Source organism: Podarcis filfolensis, assembly GCF_964270895.1.
Source record: "Podarcis filfolensis genome assembly, chromosome: 5".
Taxonomy (NCBI): domain Eukaryota; kingdom Metazoa; phylum Chordata; class Lepidosauria; order Squamata; family Lacertidae; genus Podarcis; species Podarcis filfolensis.
In genome coordinates, this window is record NC_139608.1 from 6108418 (window position 1) to 6130490 (window position 22073).

A 22073-nucleotide genomic window follows, 5' to 3' on the forward strand; every position below is an offset into this window, starting at 1 on the left:
TGACAACAGAAGTGGAAGGATTCTGGGACCATTAAAGGAAGAAGAATAAAGAAGATTGAGAATCTTGGTGTAAGTCATGAACAAAAAGAGAAGTAATTTTTATAAGGAATAAAATTATTCAGGGGTGTTTCCAGAGAAAACCAATAAGTATGACTGCAGACTCCGAATTAGCAGGATTTTTCTATTAGTGAAACAGACAGAGAAGTGGGAATGTTTGGCATTACCTTTTCTCTTTGCTCTGACTAATCTAGAAAATAATTTGGTACATTTATCACCGAATTCAAATTTCTTTTACCCCAAATTGGTTAAAATTTATTAGATTTATGGTTATTTATCAACTCTAATGGTTTCCCTAATCCTTACAGCTTCTCATAGACCTTCACTGATCCATTTTTCTTTCTGTTCACACTAACAATTTCCCCAGTTAGCAGCTGTTTTTTCCCTTTTGATTAGCAATATCTTTTTCAAAAATATCACACTTACACATCAGATATCACACTATAATATTCCCTGGTTTCTTGTCTATCTTTTGCTACCAACTCATTACTCTTCAACTATACACTGCTCAGTTCCCATTGTATGGAAGGAAATGCTTCTTTATTTATCCAGGGGAAAGAAATTGGGTCATGAGCTGCATAAAGTACAGGTTCAATTCTAGACACCATCTGTACTATTCATTTGAAGATGTATCATACCACTTTCAACAGTCATGGCTTCCCCCAAAGCATCCTGGGAAGTGTAGTTTGTTAAAGATGTTAAGAGTTGTTAGGGGTCCCCTATTCCCCTCACAGGAATGTGGGTGGCGCTGTGGTCTAAACCACTGAGCCTAGAGCTTGCCGATCTGAAGGTTGGTGGTTTGAATACCCGCGATGGGGTGAGCTCCCGTTGCTCAGTCCCAGTTCGAAAGCACATCAAAGTGCAAGTAGATCAATAGGTCTCCGGCGGGAAGGTAAACGGCGTTTCCGTGTGCCGCTCTGGTTTGCCAGAAGCGGCTTAGTCATGCTGGCCACATGACCCGGAACCTGTACGCCGGCTCCCTCGGCCAGTAAAGCGAGATGAGCGCCGCAACCCCAGAGTCGGTCACGACTGGACCTAATGGTCAGGGGTCCCTTTACCCTTTACCTTTACCTTAAGAAAAGAGAACAAATTATCGTCTGATCTATAATATTCAAGGCCAGGTGGATCAGGTGTGATAACAAAGGCTGTTTCAAAAGGGTAAGAAAACCCAACCGAAGGAAGGAGTAAACACAGTCATAAATCAGAATAATTGCTTCTCTGGATTTGAACTTTATGAACCAGCAAAGGCATGAGGGTTTTGATGAGATAGCTAGATATGTCAGCCAGGAGAACATGAGAACACGCCTTTGAGCACAGGTTGGTGTCCTTCATAGAGATATTTTATGTATATATGTGTACATATATGTATATATGTACACACACACACACACAGACAGACACAGACAGACACTTGAGGACCCCTGAGAAATGACACTCATTCAATCATTCCTACGGTTTTGATCTATTTTTCAACATGTAAAACAGAGAATAAATAATAATAACAAAAGCAAAAACCACCCAGCGTTTTCTCCTGGCATCAAAAAGTGTATAATGAAGGTCCTAGCAGGACCTTCCTGGGGAGAACATTGCATATACACATTTTTATTCCTTGAAGTTTATTATTATTTATGATAAATATTATTTTGCTCCATAAAATGTACTCTAAATGTTGTACACCACCCTGGGATCTTTTGTTAAAGGGTGGTATGTAAATTGAATAAATAATAAATAATAAAAATAATAACTTATGGTACGCATATTTCCAAAGTCCATCTTGCAGTAAACTTCCCTGGATACTTGTTGCAATTCATATTAAACACACCTCCTCTTATCTGAGTGACACACATAAGAATTATTATAGTGTTTAGCTTTGGAATTACATATCGAGGCTAATTGGATATGGTGTCAGAATGCTTACTGCTTTTTTTTTAAATAATAATAATGATGGAGCATATAAAAAGAGAGAGAAATGCTAATGTCTCTGAGGAAAGCAAAAAGTCCTTAGAGAAAGAGGATTGAACCTAAGAAGGCGTCCTAGAAAGAAACAAGGATAAAGGGAAGGCAAAGAAAGATGGAGATACAGGCATTTTTTATTGTTCTGCTGCTGGTTCTTCTGATTCTTCACTTCCTGAAACAACTCTGGTCAAACAGGCACTATCCTCCTGGACCTCTCCAGCTTCCTCTCATTGGAGGCGTGTGGCGGATTGGAGTGAAGCCTCGTGAGGATACTTTGATTAAGGTACTTATTCCTTCGTTATAACTGAATCTAATGTCAACAATTGATTAATCGGTTTTCCCCAACAGTTATTTAAGCTTAAACAGTAGCAGTGGTTTAAATGTTAAATGCAACGGCCCCAATTAAAAACAGAATTGAATCCAACAAATCCCCTACATTTATAAATTAGTGAATTAAACTTAGAACTGAATTTAATTAAAAATCACCCAAGGCTCCATTGCCAAAGAAAGTTAATTCATGTTCAGATCACCTAGAATTTTTATAAACTGTTCTCAGATGTAACAAGAGCAAGAAAAAGCAACTAAGAAATTTTTAAAAAATACAAAATAAGATAAACAATTCAGATATTATTTTTGAAACTATTCAGTGATTTTGTTGCTTGGAATTAGTCCATTCCAGGCACTGCCCCTGTGTATTATTTAAGGGTATTATTATTAATACTTAAAAGCATAAAACGATATAAAAGCTGAAAATGTGCACTCAGAAATTAGCGATCAAAAAGATAACTTGTTCTATACCATTGCATTGAGGAAGCACATAACATGCATTTTTTATAAGCAACCAGAGATTTAACATGGAGAAGTCTTTACCTTTATTCTTCCCAATTTTCTAAAGGCATTACTTCTGGTGTGCATGAGCACCCTATCTGAAGCCCCACAGCAGGAACCACACACACACAAGACACAAGAAAATGCATTAAAAATGGACTGAGCACATAGGTTCTCAACATGAGTCCAGGGCAGTGCTTCATCCAATACAAACAGGCATATGCTATTCAAGTTGTTTAGGCTTGAAAAGTCTTCATTTTGTTCACTCAAATTAGAAACTCTTTATAAATTTTAATTAAAGAGTTTTGGAATAATATTTATGATGAGATGAAAAAAATATCTTTAAAGTAACATTCCTAAAGAAACCAGAAGCTTTTCTGTTCGGAATCTTGGGCAGAGATATTCCGAAAAATACAAGAGATATCTTTCTATATGCAACAGCTGCCACTCGTCTATTAATAGCATCTAATTGGAAGAGGGGGAAAGATAGCAACATTAATGGAATGGCAAAATAAATTATTAGACTATGTGGAAATGGCTCAGTTAACAAATAGGTTAAGAAGTAACACAAAGCAATCATTTTTTCAAAAGTGGGAAATGTTTAAGAGATACGTACAGAAAAAATAAAATAACAGTGACATACTATCTATGGCAGTGTTTGAATGACCCTTGTGTAAGTAAAATATTAAGAAACAAAGAAAAATTGGTATGATATGTTGTAAGAAAGTATTCAAAGGTACGTTAAAAGTAAGGCAATATTTATAAGTGCATTCAAAATTGTAAATGTCAACTATACCGGGAAATGATGGGAAGTCCACAATTATTTTATCATTTTATTTTACTTTGATATATGTTATTTTTATTTTATGTAGGTAATATTATTTGATCTTAGCTTAGTGAAAATCTAAGCGGAATTTGAAGTTTAAATCAACATCTTATAGTAATTCAAATTTAAAAAAAAATTCTCTTTGTATGCATGTGTATGTGTATTTGTGAAGTTAAATTTGTAATGATATTAATGAATTTCAATAAAGTGAAGAGAGAGAAAAAAAGAAACTATAAAAATGCAGTTCAAAGACTAATATAGCCCTTTCATCTTAACGGATCTCTGCAGTAAATACTAATCTCCAAGTACTGCTCCCATGAAGAAGGCAGCACCAACTGCAGCTGTGAAACGAATGGCACTGAGACAGGGAGTCCACAAGGTGATTCTGCTACCACCTACGAGTCGACACATGCCATATAGAAACTGCAACCTTTTGGCATGTGTATTTTCCTGATTCCACATAATGACCCATGCCCCAATTCTGTGGTTTTGTGCTTTGCAGTATTTATCATAATCTTGTATTTTTAGTTTTACATTATTTTTAACCAGTGCTATTTTTCTAGAAAAAGAGGTGCCAGAATTCACTATGAAAGCTGTGCTTGTTCTCTTAGAAGGGCAGTGGCACCCACCTAAGAGCTTCCAGAACCCACCTGAGAAGTGCTGGAACTGTGTTCTGCTGAGTTCTGGCTGAGAAAAACCCTGGTTTTAATATTATTATGGGTGTTGCATACAGCTGCTGGTTGAAGAAGGCATATCTCTAAAACACATTTTGCAAAACAAGAAGCTCAGTTGATTAAGCAGCCCTGGAGCTTGTCTTCCTTCTCTTCTATTTTATGTTGCAGCTGCATGTCCTAAAATGATGTGTACTTTCCCCATTGCAACTGATTAATGGGCATCAAGTTCTCTTGGCAGTGAAGATGGAGCTCACAATCGCTTTTTTTCCGGGAATGCCAGAGGGGAACTTGCAGATTGAGAAGACAACAGGAAACAGCAGACAAACAGAACAGGCCTTTTTCAAGGGCTCTTCCACACTCTTTGTTAGTCCACATTTGCTTTATGTATTTGTTTATTGAATACATTTATAAGCCTTTCCTCTCAGGCAGGGAAAACACAGGCAGAAGGGAATAAAACAAATGGGCTGGAAGGAAAGAATAAGGAAGGAAGGAAAAGCAGGTGCTGGCAAAGAACTGCACATAGCAAGAAGCTGCAGAAGTGAGGAAGGCTGAAGCCACACATTAAGTTGAAATAGCCATCTGCTTTCTTTGAACATAACATTCCTCTCCTCTATTTTACCCAAATGTTAGCTGGCAAAGCAATATGGAAATATTTACACCATATGGTTAGGACATCTACCCTTTGTAGTGCTGTCTGGATTCCAAGCAGTGAAAGAAGCGCTCATTGACCACTCTGAAGAATTAGATGAGCGACCAGAGACTCCTTTCTTTATGGATTTAGCAAAAGGAAAGGGTAAGTAGTGAAGAACAAGAATTCCATAGTAACAATTGCTCTGCATGGTGATTAGAGATTCAATTGCAGGTAGCAGTTTGTTGCTTGTTGCAATTGTAATTCATTGACTGTCCTGGCTCTCAGTGCTGGAAAAAGAACTTGAATTCCTAGCTCTTTCTACCAAAGGCTTTAATGTCTACATCAGATTGGTACATTGCCAAGACACAGGTTACAAGATGTAGCAAGTACATAAGAGGTATAGGAACATGGATAAATATACTACCAGCTAAGGTGTTGATCCAAGTAGCAATACGTCTCCCACATCTTTCTCTGCAGTAGGCAGAGCTCTTAGTGCAGTAGGTGAGCAGAGCTCAGGGCTGGGAAGCAAGTGGGTGCTCATTTGAGCATGCTGGGCTTGCAAAGTTTGCTCACACCTGGTGTCTCTCTGCCTTTAAAGAAGGAGGCAGTTGTTGGCGAGTGGCCCATCAGAATCATCACATGATGTAAACAATATGCTGCTATCACGCAGCTGGTGAGTACACAAATCCCAACAGCAGTGTTGGTGCCAGCTTGGCATCCAATTCACTCTCAGTCCCTTCATCAGAATGAGGAGGCTGCTCACTGGCAATTCTATTTTGCACTGCGGTTTTTATCCTCTAGCCAGGTCAGTTTCATTGTCTTTTATTGTCTTTTAACCCTCTGGCTCTGAATTCTATGTATTTGTTTGGGTTTTTTGTAGTTATAATATTACTGTATTTACTGCATTGCACCAGGTACAAGTTTTCTAGCACGTGTGGGAGGATTATAGAGAACAATGAGCCTTAGGGTGATAAAAAAGACCCAATGAAATTGGCAGATATTACTAACTTAGGCTCATTAGTTTCAATGAGTCTACTGCTGAAAACTACAAATGCATAAACTTAATTCTGTCCCTCATTTGTTGCGGCATAGTTGCCCTAGACAGCAAGTTTACACCTGATCTCATGATAAAGAACTACAAAACTTTTTTAAGACCTCTGAAAGCAGCCCTGTATTGGGAAGTTTCTAATGGTTGATGTTTTATAATGTTTTTATATTCTGCTGTGGAAACCTAGTGAGATGGGTGGTATGCAGATGTTGATGACGATGACGATGATAATAACTACTACTACTACTACTGGTGGGACGTGGGTGGCGCTGTGGTCTAAACCACAGAGCCTAGGGCTTGCTGATCAGAAGGTCGGCAGTTCAAATCCCCGCGATGGGGTGAGCTCCTGTTACTTGATCCCAGCTCTTGCCAACCTAGCAGTTTGAAAACATGCCATTGCAAGTAGATAAATAGGTACCGCTCTGGTGGGAAGGTAAATGGCGTTTCTGTGCACTGCTCTGGTTTCACCATAAGCGGCTTAGTCATGCTGGCCACATGGCCCGGAAGCTGTACGCTGACTCCCTTGGCCAGTAAAGCGAGATGGGAGCCGCAACACCAGAGTCCGCGACTGGACCTAATGGTGTCAGGGGTCCCTTTACCTTTACTACTACTACTACTACTACTACTACTAGATACTTGCAAGTTCAGTCTTTGTTGCAGAAATTACTAGTGTATCAGGTACCAGTTTTCCCTACAAAAGTCAAAGTTCATAGAGCTGTACATAAATCTCACATTTTGCCAATATTGTAAATTGCAGGAATTTCTGGGACCACTTAAATTCTGTTATATTATCACACAAATTGGGATAGCCAAAACCTTTGTGTAAATCAATAATGAATGTCAGTAAACAAAGTTTCTTCTTGGCTGGTAACTTAATGTTTAACATTAATTTCGGAAAGAAATAATTTCTCATTGCTTTTCCATAGGTATTGTATTATCAAATGGTCACACCTGGAGGCAACAGAGACGGTTTGGTGTAGTTTCTATGCGGAAGCTGGGGCTGGGGAAGAAAGGCATGGAGCACCAAGTAGCAGAGGAGGCCCATCAGCTCGTGGAGGTTTTTGCACGTTCAAAGGGTATGTGATGCTAGGTGATGGCGCTACGTATCAATACATCGTCCAGGACTGGTTTGAGGGCCAGAGCACAATGACACCTTCACCTGGTGGTATATTGCTAGTGAAACTACCACCAATTATCAGCGCCCCCCGCCACCCCCCCCCATGCGCAAAGGGGGGAACAGGTAGCATCGGGCCCAGCCTCATGAGGTACGAGGGTAAAACCAACTCCACTCCCACTGAGGATGCTGAGGCGGTTTCACCCCAACACCTCATGGGGGTTGGGGCCAATGCAGCTTCTTCCTCCTCTGCTTTTCACCATTGTGATGTATCACTATATCACAATGTTTGGCTGGTGATACATCACAATGTTGAAAAGTTGATATCACCCAGACCTAGTAGTTCGAGCCTAGCATATGTTGTAGTATGAAGAAATCTCTGCGTATGGCCTCTGTACATTCTATAATTTCAAAATATATCATATTCCAAGGAATATGATATATTTTGAAATTATAGAATTGCAGAGTTGGAAGGGATCTTGGTCCAACCTCTAGCAACCAGCTGTCCCTGGGTGGACATGAACCACCAGCCTTCTGGTTAACAGTGAGACCCACTGACCCTCTGTGCTTGATCCCTAATGTGGAAACAAATTGCTGTTTCTGTTGATCGCCATAAAATACCACTCTTGGTATGAACAAGAGTGGCTGAATTCACATTAGTATAACTTCTTTTGCAGGACAACCACTTGACCCCTCCATGCCCATCACTAATTCAGTCTCCAACGTGATATGTGCTGTGGCTTTTGGGCACCGGTTTGCTCTTGAAGATGAAAGGTTCCAGAAGTTGATGAATGCCATTGAAATTGTCCTAAAATTTCTAGGTAGCATCTTACATGTTGTGAGTAGACATTTTCATTCCTACTGGGGTCTTAAGTCCCCCAATCAGCATTCTGCAATCCATTATGATAGAGGTTAGAGTGTTGAAGAAGTAAAATCAGAATTTAATTTAATCTGATGTAAGGTCCACTTACTGTCTAAGAGCCTAATCAATTTCTCAAGATCAACAGAAATATAGTGTCCAGATCAAGGGAAGTAACAGTACCACTCTATTTTGCCTTGGTCAGACAACACCTGGAATACTGTGTCCAATTCTGGGCACTAACTGATCTTTAAGGAGAAAACGAGGGAAAAGGAAAAGCTCCCTTCTTAAAGGTTTGATTATTTTTTAAAAGGGGAGTCATGGGTATTACTTAACTGGGGGTCTGGGGAATTCAATACATAAACAAATTCTCCCCATCTCTATTTTCCACCCACACCCATCTCCTGTAAAAAGGCCAGTCTCTTGTTCCATTAGGAGTCCTGGGATTGTGCCCAGTTTTGGAATGAAGCCTGTCAGCTGGAAAAATCTTTTGAGCCCTAGTTTTATTTCACATTTTCAGCCAGGGATAATTCCCAGTATCCAGTTATTGTGGGATTCAGGAGAAGTTGCAGACACCTTCCTTCTTCTCAATGAGACTCAAACTAATAAACTACCCCTGAAGAATAATCTACGGTAAATCAGTTTTTTAAAGTGCTAATCCAAAGCACGAACCATGTGACCAATTTTTCTCTATCTTTCCTTTAGCTTTATGAAATGTTCCCGTGGCTCATGAAACGTGTCCCAGGGCCCCACAAGAAGGCCTTGTCCTGCCTGGAGATGGTGCGTTCATTTGCAAAGGAGGAGATAGAGAAGCATAAGGAGAATATGTCTCTGCATGAGCCACAGGATCTCATAGATTTCTATCTACTTCAGATGGAGAAAGTAAGTATCTGTTTTGCAACTGAATACTGCTCATCCCAGGAGTCATTATATTCCTTGTTATAAGTGAATGCTAATCTCTTCCAAGGACACCAATATTTTTTCCCAAATCTCAGCTGAAAATCACATTGAGGTTCTCCCCCACAATTTTCCCCAAAGTAATCTTAGTTGCTGAAGTGGTTGTACATCTGTGAAATGTGTGCATACTTCCATGAAAATGCTGATAGTTTAATATCCCCAAATCTAAGTGTGAATGAAAGGCTTATGTTTAGAGTCTTGCCTATGGAGCATTGCCTGTAACTAAATTATTTTGGATTAGAATTAATCTCACATTCAAACACAGACTGAGACAATAAAAAAAACTTTACTGGTTCCATAATTTCATTTTTAACTCACTATTTCTCAGAAGAGGATATATTTGTACTGTGGTAAGCATTTACTTCTAAACCACTGGTTCTTTCCCAGTTGAGGGAACAAAACCATAAATAAAAACACAACCAAGATTGATATGCAAGTGTCTGATAGCGACCCAGTTTATTGGCAACAAAGTATTGCAATCGCGATAGTTCCTCTAAACCATTTATCCAGCGAACCACAAGTTAGGAGAACTTCCCCGAAGGCACATTTTAACAAGGCTTTTACAGGGTTTTCACATATAATCATACATCATAATGCATCATTATCTCATAGAATGCATACATCAAGAGAGGTCAAAGGTCAAGGGGCAAAAAGTGCCCTCCCTGCTTTGTTATCTTCTTCACTTCATTTATCTTGGGCACCCCCAGAGTCTGAACCCTCAAAATCACACTTCACTTATCATCTGTCTTCCTTGACAACCAGACCTCCAAATTAAACCATTCATTGATACATAACCTCTATATAGAAAATAAATGCATTTTCTATAAGAAATATAATTCTACTGAAAGGCTAAAGTGGTTTTTAACCCCCCCCCTTGATTATAGCCTATCCTATGACTAATCAGTACATAGTTCTTACTCATGCTATCCTTTGTAGGACAGTATACAATTTCCCCATTTTGCCCTGTGGCCCCAACCTGTGTTTCAGAGCACAAACTGAACTGTTAAAATCTGAAAACCAGAGAGAAAAAATAGTGAGCACAAGCCCTTTCTTTATAGACAATGTTAACTGTAAGATTCTATGGCTCAGTGGTTCCTAAAGTGGGTGGCACTGCCTCCTGGGAGGGAGGGCTGGAGGTGTAAATGACTATCAGACTTTGAAAAGCTAGTATCACTTGATCAAGTTAATCACTTTTGCTTAATTAATTAAACTGAATAGTTTTAACTGGATTTTGAATAAATGTCCAATTAATTGTAACTTATTTTTATTAGGGTAGAGGACACTGGGGATGAGTTGATGGAATCAAGGGGGCAGCAGTTGGACAAAGTTTTGAGAATCACTGCTGTAGCTCATAAGCATATCTTCACCACTCAAATGTTGCCTGTGATGCCTGAATAGTATGAATGGCCAACTCACCAAGTAGATTGTGGCAGGTGTCTTAATGCACATTACAATGCAAGGCAGGAATAATAATAATAATAAAATCACTCCTCATTTTCATCAACAGCACCAAACAAATCCTAAACAAAATATTCCTAAACATAACTTCAAACCTCTGCCTCATCTATATTCATACATATTCTTTCCTTCTTTCAACAATCCTTATTATGGTGATGAAAGAATGGTTAAGTATGTTTAGTGGTAAGTAATGCACATTTTGAATATCTGCTGCCAGAGAGATTCCATTGGCTCCTTTGCAACATGCCAGTGTTGGATTATTACCGCACAGATCCTCAAATGCAGCATGGCAGCTACTGTTGTGTACACATGTCATCTCTAGTCCTGTGAATACCCCACCTAGCCCACCACTGATGGAGAAGCGATGATGGCAGTGGTGGCAGATTCCAGAGAGATTTCCCTGAAACCTCACAAGATCTCAACTGGGCCTCCTGTTTTCATTGCCACTTTGTGGGCACTGCCATGAAACCCAGGTATTGAAGGCAGTAGTGGTGGCATTGTCCCATTTTGCAGCAGGCAGTGTAATGGGATGCCCTGCCCCACAACAAGCATGTGTGCGTGGTATGGTAATAAGTGGAGTAAAGAAGATAAAGTAAGTGCTGAAGGATAGATTGTAGTGCATGTAAATGATATGTCACCTTCCCCGCTTTCTATATCAGAGCAAAAACATCCCAGAGTCCACCTATGATGAAGAAAACTTGATTCAGTGTATTTCTGAGCTCTTCGTAGCAGGGTCGGACACAACCAGCTGTTCTCTGAAATGGGCACTTCTTCTCCTGGCAAGTCATCCAGATATCCAAGGTGAGAGAGAGAGACCGGTGCAATGGGAGCGAGGGCTTCTCTTGATCACTAGGGTGGACTGTAATTCTTTACAGGTTTCATACGCATCTAAGGAAATAATAATAATAATAATAATAATAATAATAATAATAATAATAATTTATTTATATCCCGCCCTCCCCGGCCAGAACCGGGCTCAGGGCGGTTAACATCAAAATATATAATACATTAAAACATAAATTCAGCAATCAACTGAAATAAAGCTTAAAATCGGATTAAAATAAAAATAAACTCAGATGGCTACCCACAAATTATAACTATAGGGTTGGGAACCTTAAGTACTCACCAGGCCCAGCTATTTGTATAAGCCGGTGAGAAGAGATAGAGAGGGCACTTATATGCAGAGTCTTGTAAAAGGAGGGGGGTCAGGTCAGACTGTGCCCCGACCAAAGGTCCTGCGGAACAGCTCTGTCTTGCAGGCCCTGCGGAAAGATGTCAAGTTCCGCAGGGCCCTGGTCTCTTGTGACAGTGCATTCCACCAGACTGGGGCCAGGGCCGAAAAGGCCCTGGCTCTGGTCGATAGGCCCTTTCCACACTGTCCGTAGGCAAACATTAAGCAAGCAACTTTGTTATATGGTTTTAGATGCTGGTTAAAACGTTTCATTTCAGCAACCTATATGGGCACATAATTCAGTTACATAATCTTGTCTCTGAATCCTGTTGAATTAATCTCTATATTATTAATAATTATGTCATGTTCGATGCATACATTTTAGAGATTTTATTTTTGATTCAGCAGTTTATAAAGGGCAATATTCAATGCACTTGTTCCATCAGCATAAGGACTTTTTGTTGCACAGTTAAAGTGCTTCCCCTGGGACTGGTCTGGAATATGCAGCTGGTGCAGAATGCTTTGGCCAGGTTGTTGAATGAATAACATACACCTCTGCTGAGGTAGCTGATGAGCTACCAGGCCATGTTCAAGGTCTTATTCTTAAGCTATTAAGCCGTGAACAACTTGGGACTAGGTTAACAGAATGAGATTCTGTAAGGTCACTTACACTTATTACAGAATGCAATCAAGTGGTGTCCCAAAAATGAACATTTCAATTCTTGTTCCTGGGTTGTGGAATGCTCTTCCCTCTGCCATATGTGAATCATATGTGTGGTTTTGTTCTGTTTCTGTATTTCGCATAACGTACACTGCTAAAAGATGTTTAAATTATTAAGCATTTTAGAAATACATTTTAAATAAATACATACATGCAAGCAAGGCCTCCTTAAAACCAATGTTCATGCTGTGTACAGTGGTACCTCTGGTTACGTACTTAATTCGTTCCGGAGGTCCGTTCTTAATCTGAAGCACCACTTTAGCTAATGGGGCCTCCTGCTACCACTGCACCACCACTGCACAATTTCTGATCTCATCCTGAAGCAAAGTTCTTAACCCGAGGTAATATTTCTGGGTTAGCGGAGTCTGTAACCTGAAGCGTATGTAACCTGAAGCGTATGTAACCCGAGCTACCACTGTACAAGGATTTCAAGGGAAGAGCATGGGACATTGGTGTCAGGTCTCCTCTCCTTTCCTCAGACTTGCTCCTTGCTCCTTTGTTTCTGCCCCACGTTTACACACATACATTACTGGCTTCCGGGTCCTCGCTTTCCAATTTTATACCATTTTATTCCGTGAGGAGGGATTTGAATGAGGAGAGAGAGGAAAGGAGTAGAAAAAGGAGTAGGGAAGGCAATTTGAAGCTTGGCAAGCAGCATGGTCAAAGGAAGGAAGGAAGGAAGAGAAAGATACATAAACAGGTTAATTGCTTTTGCCAGGGGTATAGTGGTCAATCCAAAAGTCCAGGCTCCCTTCATCTCCGCCTCTTCATGCTCCACTGCATGACTGAGATCAGGCGAGGAAAGGAGATTTAGTGAGACAAAGTAGGAAATATTGTGGGGTGGAGGATATGTTTGTTTGTTTTTAAGTGTAAAACAGACAGCCTTGGATCATAGCCCTTCAGCCAGCTCTAGTAACTGGAAACAGCTGAGAGGAGATTCACTTTCCCCTTTTTCACCCCTGGGATCTAGAGTGGGGAAGAACCATGTACATTGACATGAGCTCCTTGGAGGAATAGTTGGGCTATAAATGTAAGAAACGGGGACTCATTCACAAAATCTATGCAATAAATTCGTGGGAAATAAATGTCCATCTTTTAAAAAAATGCAATATTCAAAATAAATCTTATGTTTCCATCATTCTCTTCAGATAAAGTCCACAAGGAGATAGAAGATGTCATAGGTTCTGCTCACTCAATCAGCTATCAAGATAAGAAGAAACTGCCCTACACCAATGCTGTGATTCATGAAATGCAGCGCTTTAAATATGCCTTTCTTTTTGGGGTTAACAGGCAATGCACAAAGGATGTGAAGATTCATGGTTTTCTCATTCCCAAGGTACAGAAGATTGAGATGACTGCACTTACGTATCCCAAGAGCAAAGAGCAGCAGAAGGTTGCATACTGAGAGATGCAGGCAGCCATGCAGAAACTTTCTGTGTAGTCTAAAACTTGAAGGGCAAGAAAGACAAACAAGAGCAGGAGCTCCACCTGCAGACATCGGGCATGTGTTGCAGGGAAGGAACATGCAGTAGCCAGAAGTCTCAGTCTGGCTGTGAGCTTTCATTTTAAAAGGGGGGCACCCTGTGTTCCTGTCTGTACAGAAATATTTTTTAAGGGGGGAAGGTGGAGTGAATATGGCTACTGGTAAATGTGTACAGAGACACACAGACACACACACACACACAAATAAAGCCCCAAGTTTGGATTCAGTCTGAACTCTGAAAAATTTAGTTCTAGGATTTGTTGTTGTTGTTTAGTCCTTTAGTCATGTCTGACTCTTAGTGACCCCATGGACCAGAGCACTCCTGTTTTCCACTGCCTCCTGCAGTTTCGTCAAATTCATGTTGGTAGCTTCTATAACACTGTCCAACCATCTCGTCCTCTGTCGTCCCCTTCTCCTTGTGCCCTCCATCTTTCCCAGCATCAGGGTCTTTTCCAAGGAGTCTTCTCTTCTCATGAGGTGGCCAAAGTACTGGAGCCTCAGCTTCAGGATCTGTCCTTCCAGTGAGCACTCAGGACTGATTTACTTAAGAATGGATAGGTTTGATCTTTTTGCAGTCCATTGAGTCTCCTCCAGCACCAGAATTCAAAAGTATCCATTCTTCAGCGATCAGCCTTCTTTATGGTCCAGCTCTCACTTCCATACATCACTACTGGGAAAACCATAGCTTTAACTATACAGACCTTTGTTGGCAAGGTGATGTCTCTGCTTTTTAAGATGCTGTCTAGGTTTGTCATTGCTTTTCTCCCAAGAAGCAGGCATCTTTTAATTTTGTGACTCCTGTCACCATCTGCAGTAATCATGGAGCCCAAGAAATGTATTTATCTGAGTGCATTCTGATTCAATTGTTTCTTCTTTTCAGGGGACTGGTATTTTTCCTGATCTGCGCTCTGTTCTTCTTGATCCGACACGATGGGATACACCTGCAGAGTTCAACCCAAATCATTTTTTGAACAAAAATGGACAATTTGTGGACAGAGAAGAATATCTGCCATTTGGTGCAGGTAAATGCAGAAGTTCAAGCTATGTTGTGAATTGTAGCTGTGCTTGTTCAGCACTTCCAGGAAATGATATCAACAGCAGCAAGGGGCTAGAGGAGAAGTAGTGTACTTCTGGGAGGAGTGGCTCTGATGGTCGGCAGGATGGGGGAAGGCAATGAAAAGTTTAGGGGATATCTTGGGTAGGCAGATATTCACCTATGGGGCCTCCATCACTGACAGTCTGGACCTCTGCAAACTTGCTACTCCCTTGCCCTGTCGCTGAGAGAGGCAACACTGCCAGGACCAGGATGCTGCTGCTCCCTGTCATGTTTCAATTTTTAAAGAACAAATGAATATTTTTGTCCCCTATGTGTCAGAATCTGGGCATTTTGTAAGGTGAGGTAAGCCTGGCAAGACAACTTACTCAATACTCGTATTCACGTCATGCTTTGATTAGACTTAACCAGCCTCATATAACCAACATGCTTATCCCACACTTATGTCCTATTGTATTTGTAGATAGTGTTGTACACCACCTTTATTTTATGAGTGGGTGGTATAGATTTTTTTTATAAAAAATAAAATTTTAGAAAGTTTAGACAGCATTCCTATGTGCACTTCTCAGAGAACTCCCTCCTGAAATAATGGGGATTTACTTCTGGGTCGATATACATTGGATCTAATTGTTAGTGTTGAATTTCATAGTATAATCATTCTCATACTACACATGGAATCATTTAGTATTCTAAGACTTCTTTGATGAAACAGTTGAAAAGCAAATTAACATGGCTAATATAGGCACCTTAGAGGTAGTGAGTTTCTCCCCCTTTTTCTGAAAGAAAACAAGTGTTCTTATACTGAGGACTCAACAACACAGCTGCAAATATAACATTTTAATTGCTTTTCAAGTGCATTATACAAATGTGAACTCTATGGTGCTGATGAGCTAATGGCAAATTCCATATATATATTAAAACATTTTAAAGCATTTTTACAGCACACACACACATACACACACTTGGCCTGAGTTGTGTGGTTTCTCCTCTGACTGCCAGGGGTTCTGCAAGGTCTCAGGCAGAGGCTGTGTCTCAGTCCTTGCAACTGAAGGCTCTAGGAGTTTTATAGCTGCGAAGTAATTTACACTGATAAGTAAATTATTACTCAGTTGCTGACTTTCCCATGTCTCCTCTTCAGGGTCTCGCATATGTTTGGGAATGCAGCTGGCAAAGATCGAAATCTTCATCTTCCTGACCAGCTTGCTGAGAACATTCAGCTTCCAGCTGCCAGAAGGAGTGAAAGAACTCAATCAAGAGCCTTTACTAGGGGCTACAACACATCCCCATCCTTATAAACTCTGTGCTATTCCCCGTGGCAATGCAAACCTCTGATTTTGTTTAAAAGCACCATTTTCCTCTCAGTGTCCCTCTAGTCCTACTTTACTCAAACTTCTGTCATTGCTTAAAATAGACACCTTTTTCCTTTTAGTGTAAAACCCATCTCATAATATTCAAACCGGATGGCAGCATGCTGTTGGCCATGTGAAGGTGTCAGTTGCTTGCACATTTATTTTTGCCGTTGCTTAATAAGAGTAGAAAAGCATAAGAGGAACTCTGCTGGACCAGGCAAGATAGGACCTGTCTAGTCCTCCAGATGCCTATGGGAAGCCTCCAAACAGGAAACTGAATGCAATAGCACTCTCCTCACTTACAATTTCCAGAAAGTAATATCCATAGCCACAGCGTAGGCAGAACACAGCCCTTGTGGTTTGTACCCATTGATAGCTTTACCCTCCATGAACCTATCTGATTCTCTTTCTGAGCTATCCAAGTTGATTGGAATCACTACATCTTCTGGGAGCAAATTCCATAGTTTAATGCTGCAGAAATGATGTATTGGTCCGAAGGGAAGCCATTCCCAAATTTTGTCTGCACACCTAAAATGAGATCTCTGTAACCATGACTCCTCTACCTACAGGTGTGTGATTGTAAGGCACAACCAAGTTTTATGCAAGCCAGATTTGAGGGTGGGCACTAGAGCATACATAGAATGCCCAGGGCAAACATGGTGTTTTCAATTCCATTTTCACTCAGTGCACTCTGTCTATGCTCAGAGATTTAGATAAACCTTTTAAAATGATTGTTTGGGAAGCAATTGGGTTGCTTGGTTTTTTGGGGGGAGGGTTAGGGTAAAAGATCATGCTGGTTCTGCTTGAGCAAGATTTTGGGCTTCTCTACCCTGGAGTATAATATGAATTTGAAGTTGTCAGTGCTGACATCCGCTGCAAAGAACTGTGATATTGTGTCATTAACTCCAATACCAAAACACTTTCTAAGGCCTACTGACTCCTCCTTGACTGGGAAGTCAAGGAGGAGGAGGTTAAATTGGCCATGATTAAGTGGGGTCAAGACCATGGCCATACCACTGAGATGTTCCAATGGGAGAATCTTTGGCAGGTAAATTGGAAGTTTACTGCCTGCTGTTCCGTAAGAGAAAACCTGAAAAAAATGCTGTATTGCTGGTACTTGACGCTGCGTAAGCTTTCCAAAATGTACAGGAATTTGTTGTTGTTGTTTAGTCGTTTAGTCGTGTCCTACACTTCGTGACCCCCTGGACCAGAGCACGCCAGGCACTCCTGTCTTCCACTGCCTCCCGCAGTTTGGTCAGACTCATGTTTGTAGCTTCGAGAACACTGTCCAACCATCTCGTCCTCTGTCGTCCCCTTCTTCTTGTGCCCTCCATCTTTCCCAACATCAGGGTCTTTTCCAGGGAGTCTTCTCTTCTCATGAGGTGGCCAAAGTACTGGAGCCTCAGCTTCAGGATCTGTCCTTCCAGTGAGCACTCAGGGCTGATTTCCTTAAGAATGGATACGTTTGATCTTCTTGCAGTCCATGGGACTCTCAAGAGTCTCCTCCAGCACCATAATTCAGGAATACCTCAGATATTTGTTGGAGATGTGGGAAAGCAGGTGGCACTATGTTTCATATATGGTGGACTTGCAGGAATGTTAAAGGGTTCTGGAATGATATTCATCTAGAACTTAAAAAAATGTTCAATGTAAATTTCCCTAAAAAACCAGAATCATTCCTACTGGGCCTCACTGGTACTGATATTCCTAAGGATACAGTGGTACCTCAGGTTACATACGCTTCAGGTTACATATGCTTCAGGATACAGACTCCGCTAACCCAGAAATATTACCTCAGGTTAAGTACTTTGCTTCAGGATGAGAACAGAAATCGTGCTCCGGCGGCGCGACAGCAGCAGGAGGCCCCATTAGCTAAAGTGGTACTTCAGGTTAAGAACAGTTTCAGGTTAAGTACAGACCTCTGGAACGAATTAAGTACTTAACCTGAGGTACCACTGTATAAGAAAAAGTTTTTTGTATGCAACCGTTGCCGCGAGAGTGCTTATTGCGACATATTGGAAAAACGACAAAATCCCTACTAGAACTGAATTGCTTTTGAAACTGAGAGAATATGCAGAGTTAGCTTCCCTCTCTGAAAGAATTAGAGATAAGCCCAGACAGAAGTTCATACTAGAATGGGATAATTTTAAGAAATATCTGAAAAGTAGCTGCTATAGTGTAAACATGGTGATAGCCTTTGAATGGTTTCTGTAATCAATGCTGGTTAAGGAAAAAGACTTTAATATAGCAACGATTGTGTTATGTTAACACATGAGAGTGCTGGAGGTGAAATAGTTAAACAGGTTAAACAGGTTACCCAATCAGAACCCAGGAGGGTGGAGTCAGAGGGACTATAACACCAGCTCTGGGAGGGGCAAAGAGGGGGAGTTCGTTGGGAGTTGGGTGGTTGGTTGGAGTGGGAGTGAATTGGGATAGAGTCTGTGGGGAGGTTGAATTAGTGTAGCGAAATAAGTTGAGTCAGGAACAGTTAGGAGCTAGGAAGACAAGTAAATATCTGAGAGGTGGTTTAGTGAGTGAGAGCAGGTAGTGGAAGTTGTAGGTCTGGATAGGCACCCCATGATTGTAACTGACTGAGACTGTTTATGAAAACATACGCTTGTTAAACTGCAGTAAATAAACAGAAGTTTATGTTCCAATTTAACCTTGACTGGACTCAGTATTTTACCCGGTAGGGCCTGGGTGGTGGCAGCGAGAAATAAAGTGGTGGCACAGGGATCAATAGACGGTGAAACGTCCGGGGACCCTGTGTGATCACCACAGAAAAGTGGCGGCAGTGGTAGGATACGATTAGTCTAAGAGCCTGTGAGGGGAAGCAATACACTTGGAGAGGGGAAGGGTAAAATCAGTGAAGTGTTTACCTGACCCGAGGGTGTGATTGAGGTAAACCCCAGATTGCCACGAGGCCAAGATCACAATAAGAGCAAGAGATCTCAAAAGACTGTTCTGGCAGAGACTTAGGCTCAGGGTCAGTGGATGTAAGCTTGAAAGGTTAGTGTGATGGCCTGGGATTCGGACTCGGATGCTGAACCTGAGGGATCCCAGCCTGTACAGGATTCTCCGCTTTCCAGAACCAGCTGAGCTGGGGCTGGGGCATGAGCCTGAAGGGTCCTCACCTGTGCTGGATCCTCAGGTGCAGGCATCAGCTGAGTCTGCTCTGGCTCCTGAGGTGATGGAGGACCCATTGCCTGCAGGTGCTCCACTCTCAGCCCCGTCAGAGGAAGCTGAGGTTGCCTCTGGGTCCAGTAACCCTCCAGCGATCTTGAGCTGCAGAGGCTCAGGGCAGAGAGGCGGAGGGAACTAAGTTTCTGCAGGAGGAGGGCTCGCCTCCAGGCCAGGAGATGCGAGTCACCAGAGGATCGGGGCCGCCCTATGCCTTGGGGCCGCCCTATGCCTCAGGGCAGATAAAAGCTGGCCAGCCCTAGTCCCAAGTTGTAGGAGCAACATTGTTGGTTGCCAGTTCCTGCCTGAACCCTGTCCTGCCTTCCTGCCTAAGCTCTGACTTCACTCGGCTCCCTGCCCTGCACCCAGCTTCTGCTACTACGGATTGCCTTCCCATTGCACCTTTGACTACAGACCGGACTTGGACCTCACCTCTCGGGTAACCCACGGGACCAACACAGTTAGAGGCAAAAACCTAAAGCTATACTTTGGGGACCAGGGTCTTGAAAAGCCAAGCCAGGAGGAACAGGGTTGAGAGTAAAATTCTCTTATTTAATTAATTAATGAGAATACTGACTCACACATAATGCCCCCCAAGAAGACCAAGCACCCCGTGAGAGAAAACCCATACGAAATCTCTGGAGAAGAAAATGGGAATCTCCAGGGGGAGGAAATGAGAATAGAAGAGATGACTAAAACCCCACCTGAAGTAGAAGTTCCACAGTTCTCAGAGCATTTTGAAAAGTGGAAATTAGTACAAGAATATAACTTGAAATTGGAGATTGAGAAAAATAGAACTGAACAAGAACTGAAAAAAGAAAAATTGAGGGCTGAGCAGGAAAGGAACAGCAGCGGTTTCAGTTAGAGATGAGACGGTTGGAATTAACGGTTTTGGAAAATCGAAATAATAGTAACACCGATGGGCAGAATCAAATGAAGATAGATTTAAAATGCTTTCCTGAGTTTAGAGATAAGGATAGCCCAGAAGCATTTTTAGTATCCTTCGAGAGAGCATGTCACGACTTTCAAGTGAGAGAGGAAGATAAAATGATGATCTTGAGACCTAGAATAAGTGGCCCTCTAGCCGAAATATACACACAAATGACTTGTACAAGCAGTTAATATACACCCACTTTGGGATTACCTCAGAGCAGTTGAGAAAAAAATTTAGAAGTGTGACAAAGGTGAGGGAGGAAACCTTGGTGCAAAGATGAAAACTTACCTCACGAGATGGTTAGAGCAAGAGAATGCAGACATGGTACCTAAGATTAGGGAAGTGATAGCATTGGAGCGATTTTACAATGGCCAATTGAAATACCTGATAAAAGAAAGGAACCCCAAGACAATAGAGGAAGCAGCTGGTTTAGCCGATAAAATAAATGAAATCAGAGACCACGGATTTGATGGGCCAAAATTTGGTGGGAGATATTGGGAAGCAAATGAGAATAAATTTCAGCAAACCAAAGGAAATATTACCTCAGAAACCGATAAGAGAAGTAGCCCCTCATCAAAAAGCCAACATGAGAAGGCACACACCCATACAAAGTTTACTGAGGGAAAAGTCAATAAAACAAGTTAGGCAGGACCCAAAGACGTTTCATGCTGGAGATGTGGAAAATTAGGTCATAAAAGTTTTGATTGTAAAACAGGAAAAGAAACGCCCATTTGTAGCACCACACAAAAACAAACATATTGTATCCAGCCTGTGGAGCAGGGCCAGACTAGTCAGGTTGTCAAGGGAACCAACATGCCAGCTAGGCCCGAGCCTGCTGAGGTAGTAGATGCCAAAGTCCTGCACTGTTATGTGATTCAGCAAGTTAATCTCTTGTTAAAGAAAGCTGGAGAGTATATCTGGATAGACGGAAAAAGATATCTCGGGTTAAAGGACATGGGTTCACAAGTCACTATAGTCCACCCGGAGATAATCAGGGCTGAAGCCATAATTCCAGGAAAATTAATAAAATTAAAAGGCATTTTGAAACAAGCAGAGATCCTAAAGGTGGCAGAAATAGATGTCAGATTCAAAAACTGGGCAGGGAAGTGGCAGGTAGCCCTTTCAGAAGAAATTCCCACCACTGTGCTCATTGGTTGGGACATTTTAGAACATGTGCAGAGTACTTTCATAGTTACCAGAGCAAAAGGGAGCCTACAGTCACCTAATCCTGAGGGGGTGGATACAGTAGCAGAGGCAAACAATGCTGAATGACAGCAAGGGGATAATCTGTGTGAGGAAAGAAAAGAGACCTTTTTGTTTACTTTGACTAAAAGTTAAACCCCAACTTTTGCCAAAAAGCAAAAAGAAGATACTGAGTTACAAATGTACTTTGAGGCAGCAGATTCGGAGAGGCCGTTAACTCTTGAGTGTCCAGAACGTTTTTGTTTGAGCAAGCACCTTTTATATCGAGAAGTTCTTCCCCACCATCTGGGGTGTGTGTGTGTGTGTGTGTGTGTGTGTGTGTGTGTGAAGAAGTGAGAAGACAGTAATCCCACATGAATACCGGGGCAAAATCCTGCAGCACGCTCACAATAGTGTATTTGGAGCGCATATGGGGATCACACATACAAAACGGAGAGTTGCTCAAAATTTTTACTGGCCAGGCATGGGGAAACAAATAAAATAATACTGTCAAGCCTGTGACATATGTCAGAGAAGAGGCAAGGCAAATATGTCAGAGAAGAGTCAAGGCAAAACAAAAGCCAAATTGTG

At 41.5% G+C, this 22073-nt stretch overlaps 1 protein-coding gene and 1 long non-coding RNA gene across 7 annotated transcripts in view; one reads left to right on the top strand and one right to left on the bottom strand.

Moving 5' to 3' along the window:
- LOC310762206 (cytochrome P450 2J2-like) overlaps positions 1-16198 on the top strand; it is a 32177-nt gene extending 15979 nt beyond the window's left edge. Inside the window, exons 1-9 of one of the 5 annotated variants that reach the window (XM_083612894.1) lie at positions 2033-2296; positions 4972-5134; positions 6947-7096; positions 7812-7972; positions 8699-8875; positions 11068-11209; positions 13449-13636; positions 14664-14805; positions 15976-16198. In XM_083612894.1, the coding sequence (XP_083469020.1) occupies positions 2129-2296; positions 4972-5134; positions 6947-7096; positions 7812-7972; positions 8699-8875; positions 11068-11209; positions 13449-13636; positions 14664-14805; positions 15976-16169 (1485 nt within the window). In that variant the 5' untranslated portion in view covers positions 2033-2128 and the 3' untranslated portion in view covers positions 16170-16198. Of the gene's footprint in view, positions 1-2032; positions 2297-4971; positions 5135-5224; positions 5778-6946; positions 7097-7811; positions 7973-8698; positions 8876-11067; positions 11210-13448; positions 13637-14663; positions 14806-15975 lie in introns of those variants that run through there. The other 4 variants (XM_083612895.1, XM_083612897.1, XM_083612898.1 and 1 more) reach the window with 4 other exon arrangements.
- The window catches only part of LOC310762276, a 466366-nt gene that overhangs the window by 287097 nt on the left and 157196 nt on the right, over positions 1-22073 (bottom strand). For both annotated transcript variants that reach the window (XR_014547911.1, XR_014547912.1), the window contains exon 2: positions 11416-13051. This is a non-coding gene — a long non-coding RNA (uncharacterized lncRNA). The remainder of the gene's footprint in view (positions 1-11415; positions 13052-22073) is intronic.